Consider the following 22560-nt stretch of genomic DNA (forward strand, 5'->3'; position numbering starts at 1 on the left):
CCCAGGATGGCGGGTTTATACATGATGTACAATGACAATAAAGACTATACTGTACTGTACTATATAAGTGACACAGTGGTTCAGTGGCTAAGACACTGAGCTTATTGATCAGAAAGGTTGGCAGTTCAGCGGTTCGAATCCCTAGTGCCCCGTAACGGAGTGAGCTCCTGTGACTTGTCCCGAACCTAGCAGTTTGAAAGCATGCAAAAAATGCAAGTAGAAAAATAGGAACCACCTTTGGTGGGAAGGGAACAGCGTTCCGTGCACCTTTGGCGTTGAGTCATGCCAGCCACATGACTATGGACACGTCTTCAGACCGCGCTGGCTCTTCGGCTTAGAAACGGAGATGAGCACCGCTCCCTAGAGTCGGGAACAACTAGCAAATATGCGTGAGGGGAACCTTTACCATTTAATATACTGAACTGTACTGTACAGTATTATACTATACTGAAGTGGTGTAGGGTTTCCTGCCTAGGCAGGGGGTTGGACTAGAAGACCTCCAAGGTCCCTTCCAACTTTGCTCTTCTAGTCTATATCGAGGCACCCCAAAACAACCCAGGCATGAAAAAAATTCTATTTTGCGGTCTAGACAACGGGAAAAGAGGAAAAAAAGACTCGTAAAAGTCATCCAAAGTCAAGTCGAATAGCTGTTGCTTTTATCCTTCGACGGATAGAAGGCTGCCGCTTTGATGAAGAAGAAGAAGAAAAGGCAAAAACTCCAGGCTTCCGAAGGTTTCCTCATGGGATGTTAATTACATTCTCTGTTCTCGCAGCTTGAGAATATTTCCCCCGTCTTCCTTCCAAGAGCCGTTCTATAGATTGCAACCTTGATTAAAATTCCAGAGGATCCATTTTTATTCGTTCCAAACTCCAAGCTGGTTTACGTAGGCCTCAATCTCGGCTTGCTCAGCTTCTGCGGAGGTTCTTGCAGCCAGAAAACAAACTAGCTAGGAAAAAACAACAACACACCCACCCACACCCACAAAACCTCCCAAATGGATCATTGTATTTGGACAGCTTAATTTGGCCAGGCAGGTTTGGAGAGAGAGTGGGGAGAGGGAGGAGGAGAGACACAGAGAGAGAGAGAGACAGACAAAGAAACAGAGTCAGAGAGAGAGAGAGAGAGAGGGAGGGAGGGAGGGAGGGAGAGTGAATATTCCACTTTCCCATCAGTAAGATTATTTTATGGTTCAAAAACCTGACAGAAGACCTTTCGGAGAACTTGTCCCGCAACGCCAGGAAAGATTGTAGATGGAGCAATATTTGTGTCTGTGGCTCTTCTTTGCTTCCTGCTGTGAAATTAATTTCCTCTTTTGAACTCGAAAGATTTGATCGCCTTTGCGAGGTTTTTTTTGGGGGGAGGGGGGTTGAGGCTCATCTCGGGCACAAGATAGAGAGCCCTTTGGAAGGAGGGATCGGAGAAGGAGAGGGAGCTTGCATCTTACAAATGGGTTGAATCTTCTCTTTTATCCTGGGCCACGGAGATGTTTGAGGAAGACGAACAAGGATGGAATTTTAAAAAAAGAATTGGGTTCCTTAATTGATTGCTGTGTAAGCAGAACTGGGCAAAAATTCACTTAGCAGATGCCTCGCTTAGCAACAGGGCTGTTCTGACCTAAGCCTCCCCAAAAAGCCCAAAGCAGAAACGAACAAAACCCCTTTCATTAAACAAAAGTGGATTCATCTCATTCACCCTCAGCCAAGGTTTTCAGCCTTTCAGCCTGAAACAGCCTTTCAAAGGAATATTTAGGACCACAGACCTTATCTATCTTGGAAAGCTGCCATGTAAATATTTCCCAAATGAGGCGCTGTGCAAGGAAAGACTGGGCACAGAGTCTCTGAGATTCACGGACAGATCTTCACACTCCTGAAATGAATCTAATGACCGATCGAACGAATTGTTTCCTGCAAAAGCCCCCTCCCCATTTGCTCCTCTTTTATTTCCTTTGGGAAAGGCCATTCACAGTCCACCTGTGGCCTTACTCCCAAGTCCACCCCTGTTCCTTAGCTGCTCCCTTCGTCTGGCCACTCTGCGCATGCGCACCCTGGGAACAGGCTCCAGCTGCTCTTCTGCCTCACTGATGTCTGACTCTGAAGGCAGCTGATAACTGTCAGACGGCCCTGGCCCCCTTCCTGCCTCCGACACAGAGCCTTCCCCAGACTCCAGGACTGGCCCATGTTCCTCCCCAACCCTCCTCACTGTCCGACTCTGCAGCCAGCTCCACTGACCGCTGGCATGGGCCACAACAATACCTCTGCTGTGGCCATGAGTTCAGGACTGCCTGTGCTTTGCTTTCACCATTTGTCACGTAATTCTTAGGGTTTTTTTTTCAAAGAAAGTTTCCTTCAGAAAAAAACATGAAACTTTCTTCCGTTGTCTTCCCACATCTCTAGAATCTGAGTATTGGCACATATAATCCATTAAGCTTCACTTTTCATCCGAGACCTGTTTTTTTTTTTAAAAAGAAAAACTAAGCTTCTGGCTCTTTCTGATTACCATGATGTGCTTGAAGGAAAGCTGAGGGGAAACAGCCGTCAGGAGCAAGAAATATCTTTCAAAATAGGGGGGGGGGGAAGAGTAGAAAAGTCCATTATGCCCTGCCTAATTTCTCTAACCAATGCAAAAACATATGGCATCAGTGGGACGCAGGGTAGCAAAGTTTTTCAGTGGTGCTTTGAAAAAAATGCTTCCAGGACAATGTAAGTGTTGCTTAAAGGAAGTAGAATTTGGGAGAAGGGGTCAACCCCCCCACCCCAAGGCGCATCAGATCAGATCAGGAGATCTGGGTAACATCATCAGCTGTAGAAGGGAGGAAGGTGTGGGAGTGGGAGGAGATGAAGGAGAAAGAGGAGGAGATGAAGGAGGAGGGGGTGACTGTGGAGTCCTTGAGCTTTGTGGTTTTCTTACAGACCTTTCATTACCCAACTAGGTAATATCATCAGCCCAAAAAATGTCCCCCCCAAAGGTTTTCTTTCAAGACCATTTTTAGGCTGAAAAACACCGTGAAAACGCCCCCCCCCCCAAAAAAAACCACCTGAAAAACAGGCCTGTGCGTGGCGGCCAGCTGGCCTTCGGGGTTCTGGCACTCCGGTGCTCCCGTTCTGGTTTGGGCACTGGGTGCCGAGAAGGTTGGCCATGCCAGCCCTAGAGTCAAAGTGGGGTGAGATGTTGACGGCTGGAAGACCGGACCATTTGGCTCCAAGACTGACCAGTGACCTGACGGTGTCTCTTTCCCCACAGATGAGCCTCCTCAGCCATCTCTCCTGCCTTCTCCTGCTGAGTCTCGGGACCCCTTTCCCAGCTGATGGCTTCCGAGCCCCGGGACCCCCTGGAGAGGAATTCCAAGTGATCCCAAACGAACCAGGCGTTGGGGAGGAGGCTGGAGGGGCAAAGTGGCGGCGTTCACCCGTCGATCTGAAGCCCCTTTTCAGCATCGCCAAAGAGCTTCAGAGCTTTGGGAAAGAGAGAGCGGGGATCCAGTTCCGATTTGGCAGGCAGGACGAGGGCGGGAATCCCAACACCATCACGGATCTGCTGGAGGGGGACGGTGAGAAGGGGGCCAGCAGTCAGGGGACCCTCGCCAAACAACGGGACGGCTACCCCAACAGGAAGAAACCCAGGTTTAGCCCCTGGTTTGGGAGGAAAAGACGAGAAGCGTTTGGGGCCAAAGGCAGCTTTCCTGGTAGCTTCCCAAAGCTGACAGGATCCATTTGATACGATCCTGACACGATCCATTTTGCAATGCTTGATGTGCCCCTGAACCCATCGTCCATTTCTCAACCTCTCCTCTCCAAAATTGAGTTGGCTGCGTATCTAAAGGGGTGTCACCCAGAAGAGGGGATCAATTCATCAGTGGAACCGGCTTGGCACCGAAGGTTATGGGTGCTCCATCACTGGAGGCTTATAAGAAGAGAGGGGACCGCCTCTTGTCTGTAATGCTACAGGGTCTTCTGCTTGAGCAGGGGGTTGGGCTAGAAGACCTCCAAGGTCCCTTCCAGCCCTACTACTGTATGTTTTTATCTTCTACCGCAGGAAGATTTTTGGGCGACCAGTTGGTGGACGTAGCATCTTTTATTCATGGTGAACGAAATCTGATTAGTTTCAGCCACTTTCCCATTTTCCAACATTTTGCTTATACGAGGGGGGAAAAAAACCCGGAAAAAAACCTGCAAACTCCTTGCACTTTGCATTCTTTCACATATTTTGGACACGTTTTCCCCAACCTCAGCTCTGTTTCTATTTTTCTTTTTGGCCAGCTTGCTTTTCTTCTTCTTTTCTAGCAGTGGTTTGCTTAGCAAGCATCTTCCTATGAAATAAACCTCTTCCCACCCTCCCCCCGCATTCTTCTGCCCTGGTGAACATGTGTTGTGTGTGTGTGTGTGTGTGTTTTTCTAATATACACACTCAGAGGCGAAATGTATTGAACGGCTTTGCAACGCTGTCCAAAGCCACAGCGGCAAAGAAGTGTCGTGTTTTTGATTCTTAGGTCAGTCCTAGAAATATCAGCTTGACAATTTGGCATTCTGCGCGAATCCAATGAATTAATTCCGAGACCATCGCTGGGAAACCCGTATTATTTTTCTGACTCGTGTGGAAGGAGGAATGGTCCGGGGTGAAATCGCCCAGCTGGGGAGCCTTTTGAGCCCCCCTGCTGAAGAAATGAAATTGTACTCTTGATCTTGTGACTGTCAAGTTTAAGTTGCAGCTGAAGGGACGTCGGCATTAATGGACAGGAGAAAGGAAAAGTGATGGTGAGATGCACTTTTCTAGCATTCTTCTGGATGTGAAGTCTCTGTTGTTAAGGCTGGCTGTGCTTTAACAGAGTCCGTATTGCTGGAGTCCAGTAGCTGCCCGTCAAAGTACAGCTTTTAATGGACTTGAGCTCTTAGGGGTCTATTTTTACTCCAGTTGCAATGTTCTCTCCCTCCCCGCCTTCATTCTTACAGTATAAAATCAGGGAAGGGAACCTCGGAGGTCTTCTAGTCCAACCCACTGCTCAAGCAGGAAACCCTATATACCATTCCAGAGTTGTCCCATCTATTTTTGAAAACTTCCAGCGATGGGGCACCCACAACTTCTGGAGTCAAGTTGTTCCACTGATTAATTGTTCTGTCAGGAAATTCCTCCTTAATTCCAAGTTGCTTCTCTCCTTGATTAGTTTCCACCCGTTGCTTCTTGTCCTGCCTTCGAGGGCCTTTGGAGAATAATTTTACCCTTTACTCTTCTTTGGAGCAGCCCCTAAAATATTGGAAGATTCTATCATATCCCCCCAGTGGTTTCTTTCATTATGCTGGACATAAGCAGTTTTTCCAGCCACTCATCCTACAATTTAGTCTCCAGACCCCTCTTCATCTTCCTTGGTCACATGTTTTGGTGACAACCGGAGAGATAACTTAGGAAAGGGCCTTCTTTCTCATTCCAAATTCTTAGGATGGCACGCCTAAAATGATTCTTTTAAAATCTGCATTTGTGTTAACTTTATTGGGCAGAATGTGGTCCAGTCTATTTTTGAAAACCACCCGTGACGGAGCACCCAGAATAAGCATGTCATCCGAATCAGAATTCAAACCTGATCAACCCTCGTTTTTTTTTAAAGGCTGCCCAATCCTTCCTCCAAGGGACACAGTGGCTCAGTGGGTAAGATGCTGAGCTTGTCAAGCCGAAGTTTCGGCAGTTCGAACCCCTAGCGCCGTGCAATGGAGTGAGCTTCTGCCAACCTAGCAGTTCAAAAGCATGTCAAAAGTGCAAGTAGAAAAAATAGGAATCACCTTTGGTGGGAAGGGAACAGCATTTGGTGAGCCTTCGGCATTGACCACATGACCACGGAGAAGTCTTCGGACAGCGCTGGATCTTCGGCTTTGAAAGGGAGATGAGCACCATCACCCCCTAGAGTCAGGAACAACTATCACAGATGTGCGAAGGGAACCTTTACTTCTAATCCTTCCTCCAGACCATGGAACAAGCATCAGAGTACAATGTTAAATCTGAATCGTCCCTCTCTTTATAATTTTGCAGCTATTTATAAGCTTCTGCTGTATCAGAAACTAATCAATTAAAAGGCCTCCGAGAAGACAAAAATTGTGAAGAACAGGACTGGTGACTAAGAAAACAGAGGGAGGAACGGAGTGACTAGAAATTTGATCATTTGCTGCCCCAAATTGGTTTAAATTCTCCAAGGGATACCATCTGTCACACACCCTCTCGTCCAAAGGAGCTCCTACAGAACCAGCTTTGTAAATTCAGCAGATCTGAAGATGGCAAGAGGTCCTATGATTTCATTACACAAAGCCACACTTCCCTGAAACGTTATTATTAAAGCTTTTGTCCAAGAGAGAAACCGAGGAGTAGCTTTTATGTTGTCCCCCACACTGGTAATGTGCGTTGTGTCTGACTTTGAACATGTGGCTATGAGGGTATGAGGCTAGATTTGAACTGCTGCCCCAACTTGGGCAACTAATAACCGATGAATGAAAAGGTTACTTTTGCAGAGAAGGCATGGAAGGCCCAATCACCAGGAAATAGTGAATTCTAGTTCTGTCTTAGGCATGAAAGCCAGCTAGGTGACTATGGAGAAAATGGGACGAGGGAGGAGTATTAGGTATGTTCATAGTTTTGAATTACCCTCTAAAGTAATAAAGGTGGGATAAAAATCTGATCAATAAACAACAACAACAAAAGTGAGGGTCACAGGCAGGCAAACCCACAGGTGCATCAAGAAAAGGATATTGAAAAAAGAAAGATTTGCTGAAGAACTTTCAAAATAAAGGCATGTTGCAGGGAACTGAATGTGCAAACGTCAAAATTGACCTGGGGAGGGTGGTGGGGGTTGCACATTGAGTGCTACTTTTGTGTGTCATGGGGGGTGGGGGGAGGGGGAACAGCATTATTTGGGCTCCCCATCGTTCCTCTCCTTGGAAGTCCCCTGGTAGACATAGAGGCCAGGCATGACGGACTCTCTATTCGGTTCCCTAACGTTATTTTAATTTTTTTTTAAAAAAAGAGTTGGAGAGGGATAAAAAGACACAAGGGGAAAGAAAGCCTCACCATGAAACTGATTTTTGGGATTAACCCCCCTTCCAAGTCGCACACTAAACTGGTGGATAATCTCAACAAGAAGGCTGCACTTGCACAAGGCAGCTACCACTAACCACGATTAGCCCGTCGTGCAAACGCATCGGCCGATTTGGATTGGGTTAAGTTACAGGCCTGATCTTGGCTTCCTGCCCCGAGAACACAAGCCCTAAGGTAAGTCTTTCCTTCTTGCCAGGTGTGTAGCTTTAGTTCCGTGAATGAACTAACGGAATACCCAAACCGTAAAGAAGCAGCAGAGCTATTGAGGGGCAAACCTGTCCGTAACGCAGGGCCAGTTGTGGAAAGGCAGAAACATCCTTACAAGGAGTACTGCAGCCTCAGTTTCCCTCTCTGTCCCTACGTCAGCTGGAATGGCAAAGCTGCAGGAAACTTTATCGACTTTCCTGGGCCTCCTTTCCCCCCCCCTCCCCAGCTTTCTCCCCATCACCCCCCACCCAAGTGTTCAGAGCCTTCATAAATATTTGCCATGTCAGTTTTCTATCAAGCTACGATCAACAGATATTTGCAAACTGGACTCAGTTCGAAAAGGAACGGCTAATTGGCCAGCTTGAAATCTCCAGCTGACGTCTCTTCCCCGTGGCCAGAGCAGCGCAATAAACAAAGATTTCGGCAAGATTCATGGAGCCCTGGTTTAATTGAGGCTCCTTGGGGCTTGGGAGGGGAGAGAAAATGGAACCAGAGTCCTTGCTTTGAGCCAGGAGTAATGCAGAGGATGTCCGAGAGCCGTGATTTCTTAATCAAGGGGCCTGCATTGAAAGCGTAACGTCATGTCGTCTAAGATTGCTGCTTGTCTTAATAAGAGCATCCCTCTTGGGGGATCTGGAGAGGGGAAATGCTTCAGCGCTTTGGGTTTCCAATGGCTCGTGGGGAGAACGAGTGAGCGGAAGATATCGATTTCGAGAGGGTGGGTGCATAATGCACAAATTCCCAGCCGTATCACGGTCCTGCAGACCCAGGAACAAACCATGGCTTGCTCATCTGGGTTTAGTTTGCCCCCCCCAATCTCACGAGTGTTTGTCAAGGGCTCCCTCCCCTCTGTCCACTCTGCCTCACGTGGGTGTTTCTTAAATCCTCGTCCCTTGGCTTCGCCCTTGGCCAACGCCCGGCTACCCATCCGTGGCCCAGTCCCAAGGCGAGAGAGTCAGCTTGCCACCACAGAGGCCTCCTCTCTTCTTTTTGTCCAACGTCAATTTATTAAAAAAAACAAAAACAAAGACTAAGAAATAACCATCTGGAATCCTTCGAAAGATCACATGAAAAATGGTGGTAGCAGAGGAGGAAGAAAATGGGAGAAAAGATATGTTAAAAGGTCCTGGATTGGACCAACGTAAGCTAGAAGTGAAGAAGGTCGGGAGGGGAGAGACAATAAACCCCCCCTCCCGTTGAGTACTATAGAAATCAAAGAATTAAAAAGTGGCAGCTACTTTGCACGCTGGAAGGCAGGGCTTACAAAAGGCATTAATACTGAGATATGAACGGAAGTCTTATCTTACAGCAAGAGGTTATTCACAAAAGTCTGGAAATCCCCTCTGGAAACAGCAGACCTTCTCCGGATTGGGGGGGGGGGGGAGGGGGAAGGCAGCGCCCCCTTCACCTCCATTCTTCCAAAGCTTAAAAGTCATCACAGTTTCAGTGTGTCGTCCCCCCCCCAACGCCCCGTTTAGGCTGGCCACGGCGCACAAGGGCAGCCCGCTAAACTGGGTTTGCCAGCAAAGACGGCATCCACGCTGGCGGAGGGAAAGAAGATTTTTTTTTTAAAAAAAGGGTTTCTGGGTGGAAATGCTTAGCGTAAAAGGGAGGCAGCGAACCGAACGTCCCAAATTTGTTTCGAAGGACAACGCTCCCCCTCCAACCCTCCCCCCCCAAGGTTTCCCTGCTCCCACATTTTTAGGGTTTCGCCAGGCGGGGAGGTTAGGGAGTGCAGAAGGATCGATTCCCTGTCGGGCCCACGGAGTGAATCATGCAGAGAAGCAGCGGGTGACCTCCTGGCTCTGCGCGGACTCAGGCAGAGTGACGCGGGGCAACCTCCCTTCCGAAAGAAAAAGAAGAGAAGGAAGGAAAAGAGATGCGCAATCCCAAACGACCCAAATTGAAGCAAGCTTGGCTTTGGGTGGGAGCCGTAATCACCTCGCCTCCTTCCCAAAGCAACTGAGGTCTACCTCTTGAACGAACGGGGAGTGAAGGATGGGCTCGAAATGGTTTATGTAGTCATTCCTTTATCCGGGGAGTGGGGGTGGGTGGGTGGTGTCAGATGGAGAGGGCCGTTGCTTTGATTGCACCTCATAAGAGCCCTGCCTAGTTTCAGACCGAAGTCTGCACTGGACAGGAGGGAGGCAGGAAGGTTAAGAGAGAAAATGGGGTGTGTGAACGCACCCCTGTGTGTGTAGAAGGAGTGGGGGGGTGGCGTGAAAAGAGGCAGAAGCCTAGAATCCCTACGCACTAAGTCCAACCTCCTTGGATTCCGTTGACCCTTATTGAACGCCTAGCAGGCGCCAAGCCGAGAAGATTCCTGTGGGGGGGGGGGGGCTTTTGGCAACAGAGTAGCTTAATTGAACCTTCATACGTGAGCCTGCTCTTCCGCACCGGACAAGATGCCAAGAGGGCCAAGGGAAGCAACCTGCCATCCATTTGGCCGAGACGAAGGGGTGTCCCGCAGCACACACACACCCTTTTCAACGTAAAGCTCACACTGAAAGCAAGCGAAGCATTTCTTAGAGCGTCCCAAAGGACGTGACATTAAGACCAGTTAAGCTTCACAAGATTTGGAGGTCCCCGAGTTAAGAAGGAAACCTGAGGGAAATTGCAGATGAGACAGATGGATTAGGGGAGGGTGGGGAGGTGGTTCTTGTTTTACAAGGGGGTCGTGAGGAGCAATGGATGAGCGTATCCTGAGGGTGAGAGCCATCCAAGCAACGGAAGGCTCAAAGTTGACGGTCTTGGACAACCCCAGAGGACAACTAAGATACAGTCCACGTGGCTAAGTTTGTGTGTTGTCTCTCTGAGGTGTGAGGTCCCATTGTTTTGTCCCAGAAATCAACCCATGTCTTGGGTCGGCTCCATCTAACGTGGGCCACTGATGATCTCCCCACTTCTGCTACCTCTGGACGATATTGCTGATTTCTTTGACCGAGCCGAGCAATTTGCTAAAATCTGGAGTGGCGGCCGGACCTCCGCCAACCGTGGCAGGGCAGATCTGAAGCTCCCGGAGGCTGTTCTCCAGTTTGTTGATGGCCTCTCGGAACGCAAACTTATTCCGCATCTGTTGGATCGAGTCCACGTAGCTGGCGCAGAAGGTGTACAGGTTCTTGCCCGCTTCCAGGACGGCGCTGTGGCTGACCATCTGCTCTGAGTTCTTGTTGATGGCAGTCCGCAGGGCATCGGAGCTCTCCAGGACCGTCCCCTTTGTGACGGTGCCGCTCGCTATCTTCTCGGGAGGTTGGCGGGTCTTCCTCAGGGACACGCGGGTGGAAATGAGGGGGATGAAGGCCGTGGAGAGAGGTTGGTCCCCAGCCAGAGAGGACGGGACGATGGGGGGCGAGGGAGAAGGGGAACCGAAGAGCGGTTTGGCAGAAGGAGACTTTGGTACGGAGGACATCAGTGGCTTTTTGCTTCCCTCGGTGGACAACACGGACTTGGGGGTCTCAGCGTTGATGGGCTCCGCGGCCACGACTGTCAGCTTGCTCTTGGACAGGGACCCTTCTGGTACTTCGTGGCTTGGCCCAGGAACCCCCTTGCTATTTTTACCCAAGTTCAAGACCGGAGGAGGTGGGGCAAGTTTGAGCTTCGACGGCTTCCCTTTTTCCTTGTCTGGCTTCATCTTTCGTAGACGGGACTCCTCGGCCAGGGCTTTGCCAGCAAAGATGCCCGGGGGAGCTTTGCCTACCGTGGTCTGCTCAACCAATGGGCCTCCAGGAGCAGAAGGAAGCAAAGGCTGCCTCCGGGTGAGTTTAGGGGTAAGGCTGGGCGGGCTGGAGCCCAGGGTACACTTGGCCTCTCTGGAACTCTCTTCCAGTGTCTCCTCATTCTTCTTCAGCAGCCGAGGACCCGAGGTGATCATTCCCCTGCTGACCAGGTCAGCCTTTACCTCACTGGCTCGCTTCCGAGGCAGGGCGGGCTTTTCGCTCTTGTGGCCCCCAAACGTGGAGGAGTCAAACTGGTGCCCCATGGACTGCGGGTTCCGAGGGAGGGTGACCGACTTCCACTCGGCGTCCCTGGCCCCATGGGGAACGCAAGAGGCAGAGCAGGAACGCAAGAAACGCTTGCTGGAGATCGAGCCGCCATCCTCTTCGTTGGGACCTGGGCGATTATTGGCCGAGGACCACGATTTTTTCCAAACATTTGGCGTCAAAAGACTGGAGTTCCCAGTCCCATTGGCAACGCCGGCAGCCTCACTGCTGGGGTTGGGGAACCTGGAACGGTCCTCTAGATCAGCAGGGTGTGTGAGCAAACCGCCGTTGTTGCTATCTTTGGTCTCGTCCTCCCCTCCTCCTCTATGCTCCAGATGCACCTCCGCTTCCCGGAAGGAACTACTCCGCTTCGGAGGGGTGGGCGCCGTTTTCTTTTTCTTCTTGATCAGAGCGCTAAAAAGATTGGTCTTTTTGTCTTTGGGGAACAAACGGTCGTCTTCGTTTAAACTCCCATCGGCTGCAGTCCGTTCCTTCCGCGGCAGGACAGGGGACACAGCCGGCTCGTGCTCTGTAGAGTCTGCAAAATAAAAACAGATAGATTTTGACCCAAGATGTGAAACCCACAGGGAGGGGGGGTATCAAGTGGAGCATTAGCCTTGAATTGTGGCATAGTCACAAAAGATCCAGAACCGACCCCCTCTAAGTTCCATGGAAAATTATCTATGTCAGATTGTGCACAGTGCAACTAATATTTTGAGATGACAAGGCTCGGCTCGGTTTGGCTGAACCGGTAGGAGTTTTTGTGCGATTTCACACGGCACAGCTGATTGTCGCGCTGCTGATCATCAGAGCTAATGGTTCACCCGAACCAGGAGCATTTTTTTATACTACTGCTTCAGGCGAACGGGTCTGAACCGGTAGCATTTCACCCCTGACTTGAACCCTACAGCTGTGGATCCGATCGCTTGCACCTAAGGCAATACTCTTAAACCATTATGTCTCAACGTTGGCTTATTTTAACCTGTGTGGACTTCAACTCCCAGAATTCCCCAGCCATCATGGTCGTCCATGGGTTGCCCACCCTTATGGCAGTGTCCAGTTTATGGTAAAGAAGAATTAAACTTACCAGTTTCTGCCAGGGCTTTGGCAGGCCCCCCCTCTAAACTCTCGACCTCCTTCCATTCCGCCATTTTTCGAGATGATCTGGTTTTCGTGGGGAGCTCTGGTGCTTGCAAAAATGGGTTGACCGTACATTTCACCGTTTTCTTCCCCAGCTCCTTTTCCACCTCTGGAAAGGAAGAGGCAAAAGGGGAAATCAGATGAAAGACCAGAAAATCATATATGAAATTCAAACTCTCTTAAAACTAATCTCGGTTTTGGTCACTGACCATAAGAATAGCATCAACTAGTTCACAAAACTTTTTTCTTAACTCTTTTAGAATGTCATAGAACAGAACAGAACAGACTAGACTAGAAAAAGGATGGGTGAGTGGAAGGAATCTGGAATGAAGGAAGGAAGGAAGGAAGGAGGAAGGAATTAATTTACTTATAAGGGAGGGAGGGAGGGAGGGAGGGAGGGAGGGAGGGAGAGAGAGAGAGAGAGAGAGAGAGAGAAAGAAAGAAAGAAAGAAAGAAAGAAAGAAAGAAAGAAAGAAAGAAAGAAAGAAAGAAAGAAAGATCAGGAGGCACCCACCGTCTGAAATGCTGGATTCTTGAAACATCGTCTCAAATGCTTGGTGGATTTCGGCAAAGGACGGCCTCTCTGACGCACTCCACTGCCAGCCTAAAAAGGGGACCGAGGGAGCAAGGGGTGAAAAGCCGAAAGGGCTCAACTCCAGAACTATGATATCTTTCCAATCCAGGATGAGAGTGAATCTGTGGGTTTCCCTGGTCTGCTAGCCTGGAGCTCTGAAAAGGCAGGAGGCGAAGAGGAAACCCATCCCCCTCCGTTCCATGGGGATAACGTTCAGTGAATAAAATAAAATGCAATTTTGCACTGAATATCGGCACCCCCCCTCCCTCTTCCCTTAAGTGGTGGCTCAGGAAAGCAAAGCTCAATGCCCCCCCCCCCCACCCCCAGGCTCAGGTTTGCCTTGTGGCTTCCCCAACCCGAAAGAAAATGAATGCCAGGCCGCAGCCGAGCGCAAACTCACACTCTCGCATGAGCTCGTAGACTTTTTCCGGGCAGCCCTCGGGACGCTCCATGCGATAGTCCTTCTCCAAAAGTTCATAGACCTGCGAGAGGTCGATCCCAGGGTAAGGGGACATGCCGTAGGTGGCAATTTCCCAGAGCAAGACCCCAAAAGCTGCGAGGGAGGAAAGGGAGAATCAGCAGAGGTGGCAATTGGGCCCACCGCAATCTCAGTCTGCAGGCAGACCAGATCAGCCAGCAACGCTTTTCTTGCAGGCGTTTCATGACCCAACTAGGTAGCATCATCAGAGCTGGAAAGGAGTGGGGGTTGGGGGGGGGGGGAGAAGGAAGATAGTGACAGGTATCCAGACGACACACTGTTTAATGGAAGAGGATGTCTGAATTTAAAAAAAATTAAAAAAATTAAAATTAATAAAAAGGATGACTCAAGCCAACATTTTTTAACACAGACTGTTTTCTGCAGAAGCCGGGGAAGGATGCTTCTGAAGAGGACTTTGCTAAAACAGAGCGGTTGGGGGGGAAAGGACCCCTCGGCTCCCCGAAGGCACGGAGGCATATTTGATAAAGAAAGATCAAAATCTCTTTGCTTTGGCCCAGCGACAGTAACGGAAGAGAAAGCAGCTCCTGGGCTTGAAAACAGAAATCCTCAACTTGCATTATGAGGTGAATAATGAGGCTATTTTTGAGATCTTTCTTTATTAGGAGCCTCCTTGGGCAGCGAAGGAAGGGAAAGAAATATGGTGCTGAGTCGGAAAGGAGAAGGACACCTAAGATGAAAAAGCACCTTTTCCTGCTAGAAGAAAGCTGCTTTATATATAAACTTAGAATAGAGTAGAATAACAGAGTTGGAAGGGACCTTGGAGGTCTTCTAGTCTAACCCCCCTTCTAGCCCTGATGATGCTACCTAGTTGGGTCATGAAACGTCTGCAAGAAAGCCACCAAGTTCAGAGAGCACCAGGGATCCCACAGTTCAATCCTGAGCTACAAATATTTAATATATCTTTCGTTACAGAGATTCATTCTCCCATCCACTCATTTGCTGGTTGAATAACCGATCCAGTCCCTTGGCTGGATTTCCTACCTTCAGCCTCAACCACTCTGACCCCCAATCCCCGCTTTGGGGTGATTTCCTCCTTCTCCCCCCCCCCCCCCAATTTGGCTCAGAATTGTATTTCTCAAGGGGTCAAAAGGAAGAAACTGCTAAATACCACCAGGAGCAATAATCTTAGCTGAACAAGCTTAGGAAACACCTGAAAAAAGCTTCAGCCTAAAAATGTCTGTGCATCCTTCATCCGGCAACTTTAGGAGGGCTTTCCTCTCCAGAAGATGTGGGTGCTCCTTCACTGGAGCTTTTCAAGAAGATGCCGGACAACCACTGGACCAGGACGGTATAGGAGAGAGGTCGGCAACCTCTCAAAAAGAGACGCAAAAGTCCTAACCGGAAGCCCACCGTTCAATTCTGGAGCTGAGCGGGAGTCTGGTTCCCCCGCCCACCATAGAGTCTCCTCCTAGCGTGGCATCCTTTTCCCTCTACCTTGTCCTAACCAAAAGCCTTATCAATTGTGATGCTGACCAGCGACTTGGAGCCGCAGCAGAGGGATGAAAGAGCCACATGCGGCTCCAGAGCTGCAGGTTGCTGACCCCGATATAGGATCTCCTGCCTAAGGAAGGACTAGATGACCTTCAAGGCCCCTTCCTACTCTCTTGCTCTGTATTCTTACCCCAGACATCCGATTTGATGGAGAATTTGTTGTAAGCGAGGCTTTCCGGCGCGGTCCACTTGATAGGGAACTTGGCTCCAGCATGAGCGGTATAAGTATCCCCAGTCATCAATCTGCTTAAGCCAAAATCAGCTACCTTCACCAGGTGGTTCTCCCCCACCAGGCAGTTTCGGGCAGCCAGGTCCCTGCAGGGGGAGGAGGAGATTGCTGTTAAGACGACGGTGAGGGAAACGGCTTAAAAAAAGCTTCAAGGGGAAAGCAGAAGTAAGGTGAAGAATGTGCCGAGAGGAGGCAGATTCAAGCGCAGAAAGATGTAGAGAGGAAGAGAACACAGATAGATACGATTTGCAGTTTAAAGAGGTGCTAGGCTAAACAGGAAGAAAAATAGATATGGTTCATAGGAGGAGGAAAAGAAGGTGGAAAAGGAGGAGGAGGAGGAGGAGGAGGAGAGGAAGAGGAGGAGGAGAAGAGGAAGACAAGGCGAAAGAGGAAGACAAAGAAGAGGAGGAGGAGGAGAAGCAGAAGAGGAGGAAGAGAAAAGGAAGACGAGGAGAAAGAGGAAGACAAAGAAAATGAGGAGGAGAAGCAGCAGAAGCAGAACAAGAGGAGGAGGAGGAGGAGATTAGGGTGGAAGACAGACAGATACGGATAGATTCCTGACAAATGGCTAAAAACCCCTAGGATATGAGAGAGAGGGAGAGGGAGGGCGGGAGTGGGGGAGAATTCCTCCAGCCTGTGTCACATTAAATCGGGACACCGATTCAGGGCTTCTGCTTTTTCTCCCACTGGAGCAAGCCCCCTCAGAGACCTTCTCTTTGCCTTAAGCGCCAGCAGAACAAGCGGCCGTTCTGTCATTCAACGTGAGGGATAGGTCCCAGAGGGCACTTCAATCTGTCCTGCATTGTTCAAGAGCAGCTTCTGGTTCTTCAGAAGGAGCACCATCCAGGGGAAACAGGCTGCTCTTGAAAAGACTAAAGCCTCTGTCACTTGAGCTCCTCCACGAAGGCCTGAAAAGCACCACAGCTCCCAAGACACACAAAATACACAGGAAAGGCCACTCTCCCCTCCAAAAGCCTCCTAGAATCTCCAGATCTTCCTGCTCCAAGTTCTCAAAGGACCGCATGGATTCAGAAGGTTGCCTCCGAAAATATATAGAATAAGGGAATTGGAAGGGACCTTGGAGGTCCTCTAGTCCAACCCCCTGCCTAGGCAGGAAAACCCTACACCACTTCAGACAAATGGTTGTCCAGTCTCTTCTTAAAAACTTCCAGTGTTGGAGCATTCACAACTTCTGGTGTCAAGTTGTTCCACTGATTAATTGTCAGGAAATTCCTCCTTAGTTCTAGGTTGCTTCTCTCCTTGATTGGCTTCCACCCATTGCGTCTTCTCCTGCCCTCGGGTGCTTTGGAGAATAAGCTGACTCCCTCTTCTTTGTCCTCCTTTGCAGGAGAAGAAGCAATGGGTGGAAACGAATCAAGGAGAGAAGCAACCTAGAACTAAGGAGGAATTCCCTGATAGAAGAACAATTATCAATGGAACGGCTTCCCTCCAGAGGTTGTGGGTGCTCCATCAATGGAGATCTTCCAAGAAGAGACTGGACAACCATTTGTCTGAAACGGTTTGTACAGGGTCTCCTGCTTGAGGAAGACCTCCAAAGGTCCCTTCCATCTCTGGTATTCTGAGTGGTGTAAGGTCCCTTATCCTGCTTGAGCAAGGGTTTAGACTAGAACCTCCAAAGGTCCCTTCCAACACTGTTATTTGTTATTCTGAGTGGTGTCAGGTCTCCTGCCGGAGGAAGGGGTTGGACTAGAAGACCTCCAAGGTCCCTTTCAGCTCTCTGCATTCTGTAGGCTCCAGAGCTGTGGGGACGCTCCCCAGAACATCAGACTCACAAATGCCCTGTGCCAAAGTCCCTGGGAAGCATCTGGGCAGCGTCTACCTCCTGTGGAACAGAGTCCCACATTTATCTCGCGGGAGGAAAAATGGCACAAGAAGGAGCCTTTTACCTCCCCCCCCCCCGCCACTCCTTCCCCACTGATGGAAGAGTGGACCGAGTCTCCCGCCAGGCTTTGCTATTAGGCCGATCAGAGACCATTTCCCCAGACAAAGAATGCAAAGCCTGGACTGTAATTGCAGCTCACTTAAAGGTCAAAATCCTCCAGACGGGCCCTGGCTGGCAAAGATGGCTAATCGAGAGAGAGAGAGAGAGATAAAGCGCGCACAATAAAGAACCGTGAAAGCCGAGCGGATGACAAGGTGAGTGAAGGATGGACAAAGGGGCTTTGGAGGAAGTAGAGGCACCCAAGGAAGAATAAGAGAAGGAGGGAGAGAGAGAGAGAGAGAGAGAAAGAGAGAGAGACGGAAAAAGAAAAGGGAGAACTTCATAGGGAGAAGCTGCCATTATGGGCAATTTGGGGGCCGTTCCTGGAGGACGTCCTTGCGCCCTTTGGCCACACAAAAGAGCTGCGAAGAATGAGGAAGGTGGTTCCATCACCAGCCTTCATTACAAAAGCACAAAGGCCTCCGCTGTGCAAGAGGCGGAGGGGGAGGGGGACAAATGAGTCAGGGGAGACTTTTGGGGGCTACGAACCCCTTACAAGACGCAAGGCCGGCCTTCGCGGTGCCTCTCGGCCCGAGCAGCTCAGCCGGTTGCCTCTGGAAGGAGAGCAAGGGGGCTTAGGAGGGGGTGCGGAGATACGGCAAGAGGCTGCTGCACGGGGTGTGCGCACGCAAATATTGGGCTCGTCTTGGGTCAAAAAGGAGAGGGCACCCCTCAGTTGGGGTATTTCCATTTATCTCTACACACACACACAAACACACACACACACACACACAGAGACACACACACGGGTTTAGCAGGTCGCAGTTGGTCCAGAGGAAGGGGCCTGCTGAATTTTGGCTGCCAGGGCTGAGGAGAAGGGCCTTTTCTGCCGTGGCCCCTAGCACAATCTGCTGTTGGAGGGGAGAGGGAGAGGAGATGAAGGAAGGGAGGGAGGGATCAAATAATATGCCATGAGAAGGAAAGAAGGAAGGAAGGAAGGAAGGAGACAATATGCTATGGGAAGGAAGGAAGTTGGTTGGTCGGTCAGTCTGGGAACGGAGCTGGCATTCTCTGCCCTGCCTACCTGTGGATGAAATTCTTCCTCTCCAGGTACTCCATGGCGGAGGAAATCTGGGTGGCCATGTAGAGGAGGACCACCGCGTTCACCTCTTGCCGGTTGCAATCCCTCAAGAAATCCAGCAGATTCCCGAAGGTCATGAACTCCGTGATGATGTAGAAGGGGGGCTCCCTCGTGCAGACCCCTGCCGAGCAACGTGGAGAGTAAGCCAAGGCAGGAGCTCAAAGCTTCCCAAGCCGAAGGGTGGCCCAAAGGGAGGCTCCCCAGGTAGACGCCGAAGAAGCTTTGGCCTCCCGAATTAATTAAAGACCCTCTTTTGGGCTCCCTTTCCCCCCCTCCCCTTTTCAGGAATCAATTGCTAGCCCCTGAGAGGGAAAGGGGGCACCTCCATGTGGAGCTGCTATGGTGTGGTGAGCAGCTTCGTGCCTCTTTCGCACCCCGGTCGCCAGGCAAGGGGCTCCATGGCCCTTCCTGTCACTTACCCAGTAATTGCACCAAATTTGGATGCTTGACTTCTTTCATGACGGCCGCCTCTTTCAGGAATTCTTCCACCTCCATCGTATCTTCCTGTGACAAGAAGAGGGGGGGGGAGTGGGAAGAAGGGCTCAGACCCCAAAGTTGGTTGCTGGGTGGAAGAAAGCTATTTCCAGCACAATCATTAGAACTAACTGCCTTCCTTCCTTCCGTACCTCCGTCCCCTCTCTCCTCCTTTCTTCCTTCCCTTCTTCTCTTCCTTCCCTCCTCCCTTCCATCTTTCTTTCCTTCCTTTCCTCCCTCTCTTCCTTCCTTCCTTCCTTCCTTCCTTGGATGGATGGATGGATGGATGGGGAGGGGAAGGGGAAGGAGGAGGAGCGGGAGAAGGAAGGAGGGGAAAGGAAGGGGAAGGAGAGAGGGAAGTGGCTTTGGAGATCCTCAGTCATCCAGGTCATGGTTGTCCCAAAGGTGCTTTTTCAAGAGGCCACTAGATTTTTGTTTCCAGAGAGTCCAGTTGGCTTCTTGAAAAAGCACCTTTGGGACAAGGGAAGGGATGAAGAAGGGAAGGGAAGAGATGAAGAAAGAAGGGAAGGGATAAATAGGGAAAGGAACAATGAAATGAGCTCTGATCTTCTTTACAACAACCAAAGCAAACTTGAAATTTATCCCTTTTTAAAATTGCTATACCCAGTTCACTTCCCCCCTTCGCTGGTCTCCGATCCTAATTTGTGACCCTGGGACCATCAAGGATGAGAGGGAAAAAAGGCAGATCATAAGATGGTAGTATTGGCCGTCACGACAGCTTCTCCCTTTGATTTCATTTCTTTTCCTCTCAAGGATGGCATGGAAAACATGAAAGAGCATGTGGTGGACTTGCAAAAGGATTGCTGGAGTGGAAATAAATACATACATAAACCCTTCCCCAATTCACATCAGTGGAAACCCATTTTTCCCCCTTCTTCTTCTTCTTTCCTCACCCCCCCGTCCCCGAAATTTCATTATCCAGTTTCTTTGTGTGTGTGTGTGTGTCGGCTCGAAGGCCACACGCGGGAAATGCAGAGACACAGCCAAGCAAGGAACCCCAGTGAAATCAATGCGATTTCTAAAGAAAGCTACAAACACCACCAATTTTCCCTGCCCCCCCCCCCCCCACTCCTTTTCTGCTTATTTACTTGGGCAGGATTGAAAACTGAACTCTTTTGGAAACAGTGGGCTTCCTTCCTTCTCGGAGCATAGATGCTCCACAGGCCCCCGGATGATTTATTTTCTATTTGATTTTAAGGCTGTTACCCAGTTGTTGTTGTTTTTAAAGGTGCCATTCCCAGTATTGTTGGAGAACTGCAACCAGTTTTGGTCACCATACTACCCCCCCAAAAAAAAAAAAAGACGTGGAGACTTTGGAACAAGGGCAGAGAAGAGCAACTAAGATGATCAGAGGCCTGGGGGCTAAAACATATGAAGAACGGCTGCAGGTTTTGGGTTTGGCCAGTCCAGAGAAAAGGAGGCATGACAGCAGCCTTCCAGTATTTGAGGGGCTGCCCCAAAGAAGAAGAGGGGTCAACTTATTTTCCAAAGCACCTGAAGGCAGGACAAGAAGCAACGGATGGAAACTAATCCAGGAGGGAAACAACCTGGGATTAAGGAGAAAATTCCTAACAGTGCGAAGAATTAACCAGTGGAGCAGCTTGCCACCAGAAATCGTCGGTGCTCCATCCAAGGTTTTTAAGAAGAGACTGGGCAATCACTTGTCTGAGATGGTATAGCTTTGCCTGCTTGAGCAGGGGGCTGGACTAGAAGACCTCCAAGTTCCCTTCCTATTCTCTTCTCTTCTCTGCATGAACTTTAAGCCATTATCGTTGTATGTAGGTAGTCCTTGACTTGTGACTACAATTCTTAATGGACTCTGAGGTTGTTGATTTTCTTGCAGATCTTTCATTAGCAAGCGAGGTAACGTCAGGGCTAGCAGGAAGTGGGGACTTGTGGAGAGGAGGAGGAGGAGGAGGAGGATGAAGAAGAAGAGGAGGAGGAGGAGGAGAAAGAAGAGGAGGAGGAGGAGGAGGAGGAGGAAGACTGTGGGGTCCTTGGTGCTCTCTGAGCTTTGTGGCTTTCTTGTAAACTTTTCATTACCAAACTAGGTAACATCATCTATGCTACTAGAGAGCTTGGCTTGGTTTCTGAGCTAGCTGTAGTAAAAGCTACCCCGATTGTTTGCTGATTGTTTACCAATCTCAGAATTTGGGATCCCCTGTGGTGACCAAGCATGTTGGTGTGTGCATACAGTATACATGAGTGTGTGTGTATTATACACACACACACATACCAATACGATTGGCAGAAGTTCAGTTCAAGGAATAACAGGTGGATGCTTGTGAATCTGCTAGAAGCATCCCAGCTTCTGGAAAGGAGACCAATCGTAGCCCTTGGTCTTTGTGTATGCATGGGAGGCTAGATAACAGCTCCATGGCAGGGATTAAATAATTCACAGTCAGTCATAGTGTGATAATTGAGAATGGCATTTCTACTTCCACAGCACTTCTACCTTGGCTCATCCTCTTGGCTGCTCTTCTCTGCACACTTTCCAGAGTCTCAACATCTTTTTTATATTGTGGCGACCAAAACTGGATGCAGGATTCCATGTTTTGGGAGAGGCGTGAAATTCATCTGCATGAGGTCGCTACCCCACGCCCAATCTGGAGTAGGGTTACAATACAAAACGGTCCAGGAAAATGATAAAGGTTCCCCTCGCACATCTGTGCTAGTCGTTCCTGACTCTAGGGGGTGATGGTGCTCATCTCCGTTTCAAAGCCGAAGAGCCAGCGCTGTACGAAGATCATGTGGCCGACATGACTCAACGTCAAAGGCGCACGGAACGCTGTTCCCTTCCACCAAAGGTGGTCCCTATTTTTCTACTTGCATTTTTTACATGCTTTCCAACTGTTAGGTTGGGAGGGGCTGGGACAAGTCACGGGAGCTCACGCTCTTATGTAGCGCATGGGATTCGAACCGCTGAACTGCTGACCTTTCTGATCAACAAGCTCAGCATCTTAGCCACTGAGCCACCGCGTCCCTAGTAAAATGGAACTTCCGGAGAAAATAAACACAGATATGTGAAATGAAATATGTGAAACTGAAAATTAATTGGGGGGAGGGAGGGCGAATAATCTGTGACAATAAAATCCACCATTACCCCCCACACCCCAAGCATTTCTGTACTGTCTTGGGTTTTTCTGCACGTTTTCATTTACTCCAGGAGACAAAAAACTGCATTGATATATCGTACAATGGGAAAAGAGGAATGTTGAGGGAAGGCAGCTCCAGGAGTCTTTAAAAGGCTATTGATTCAAAAATATAAGACAATCAGAGCCATAGGCTATTTATTCCGGGCTAAATAGCACCCTTATTAGTTTACCAATGAGTTTAAGAACGTTGCAGGCAAAATTTAACTGCAGTACCCACCCACCCACCCACCCTTCTTCGGGTCAAATGACTCAGCAACTCATAATTTGATCCTGGAACCAGTATAGAATCTTTCTTAATTCTTTTTCTCCTCCTGCAATGAACATACCTAACTCTCCATGAGGGACATTCCTGGTGATGGCCACGACTCTGCAATGAAATGGGACTCAGAATTTGCTTGGGAGGGGAGGAGACATGACAAAAGTAAAAAAGTAAGGAAGGGAGGTTAGAAAGGGGGAAAAGAAGAGAAAGCAAGAAGAAGGAAGAAGGCAGGGCAATGTGACAGAGAAAAAGGAAGAAGAAGGAAAAGGGGAAAAGGGAAAAAAAGGAAAGAAGGGAAGGGAAATGAGAAAGGGAAAAAGGAAGGATGGATAATGGAAAGAAAATGGGAAAGTAAAGGAGGGAGGGAAGGAAGGGA

At 49.4% G+C, this 22560-nt stretch overlaps 1 protein-coding gene across 4 annotated transcripts in view; it reads right to left on the reverse strand.

The window, feature by feature from the left end:
• Positions 1 to 8263: 8263 nt before the first annotated feature.
• ABL1 (ABL proto-oncogene 1, non-receptor tyrosine kinase) overlaps positions 8264 to 22560 on the reverse strand; it is a 64237-nt gene continuing 49940 nt past the window's right edge. For all 4 annotated transcript variants that reach the window (XM_081967529.1, XM_081967528.1, XM_081967531.1 and 1 more), the window contains exons 5-11: positions 18695 to 18779; positions 18219 to 18396; positions 15094 to 15278; positions 13374 to 13526; positions 12914 to 13003; positions 12347 to 12508; positions 8264 to 11797 (exon numbers count right to left, since the gene is read on the reverse strand). In XM_081967529.1, the coding sequence (XP_081823655.1) occupies positions 10188 to 11797; positions 12347 to 12508; positions 12914 to 13003; positions 13374 to 13526; positions 15094 to 15278; positions 18219 to 18396; positions 18695 to 18779 (2463 nt within the window). In that variant the 3' untranslated portion in view covers positions 8264 to 10187. The remainder of the gene's footprint in view (positions 11798 to 12346; positions 12509 to 12913; positions 13004 to 13373; positions 13527 to 15093; positions 15279 to 18218; positions 18397 to 18694; positions 18780 to 22560) is intronic.

This window comes from Natrix helvetica (genome assembly GCF_964273705.1).
Source record: "Natrix helvetica genome assembly, chromosome: 15".
NCBI lineage: Eukaryota > Metazoa > Chordata > Lepidosauria > Squamata > Natricidae > Natrix > Natrix helvetica.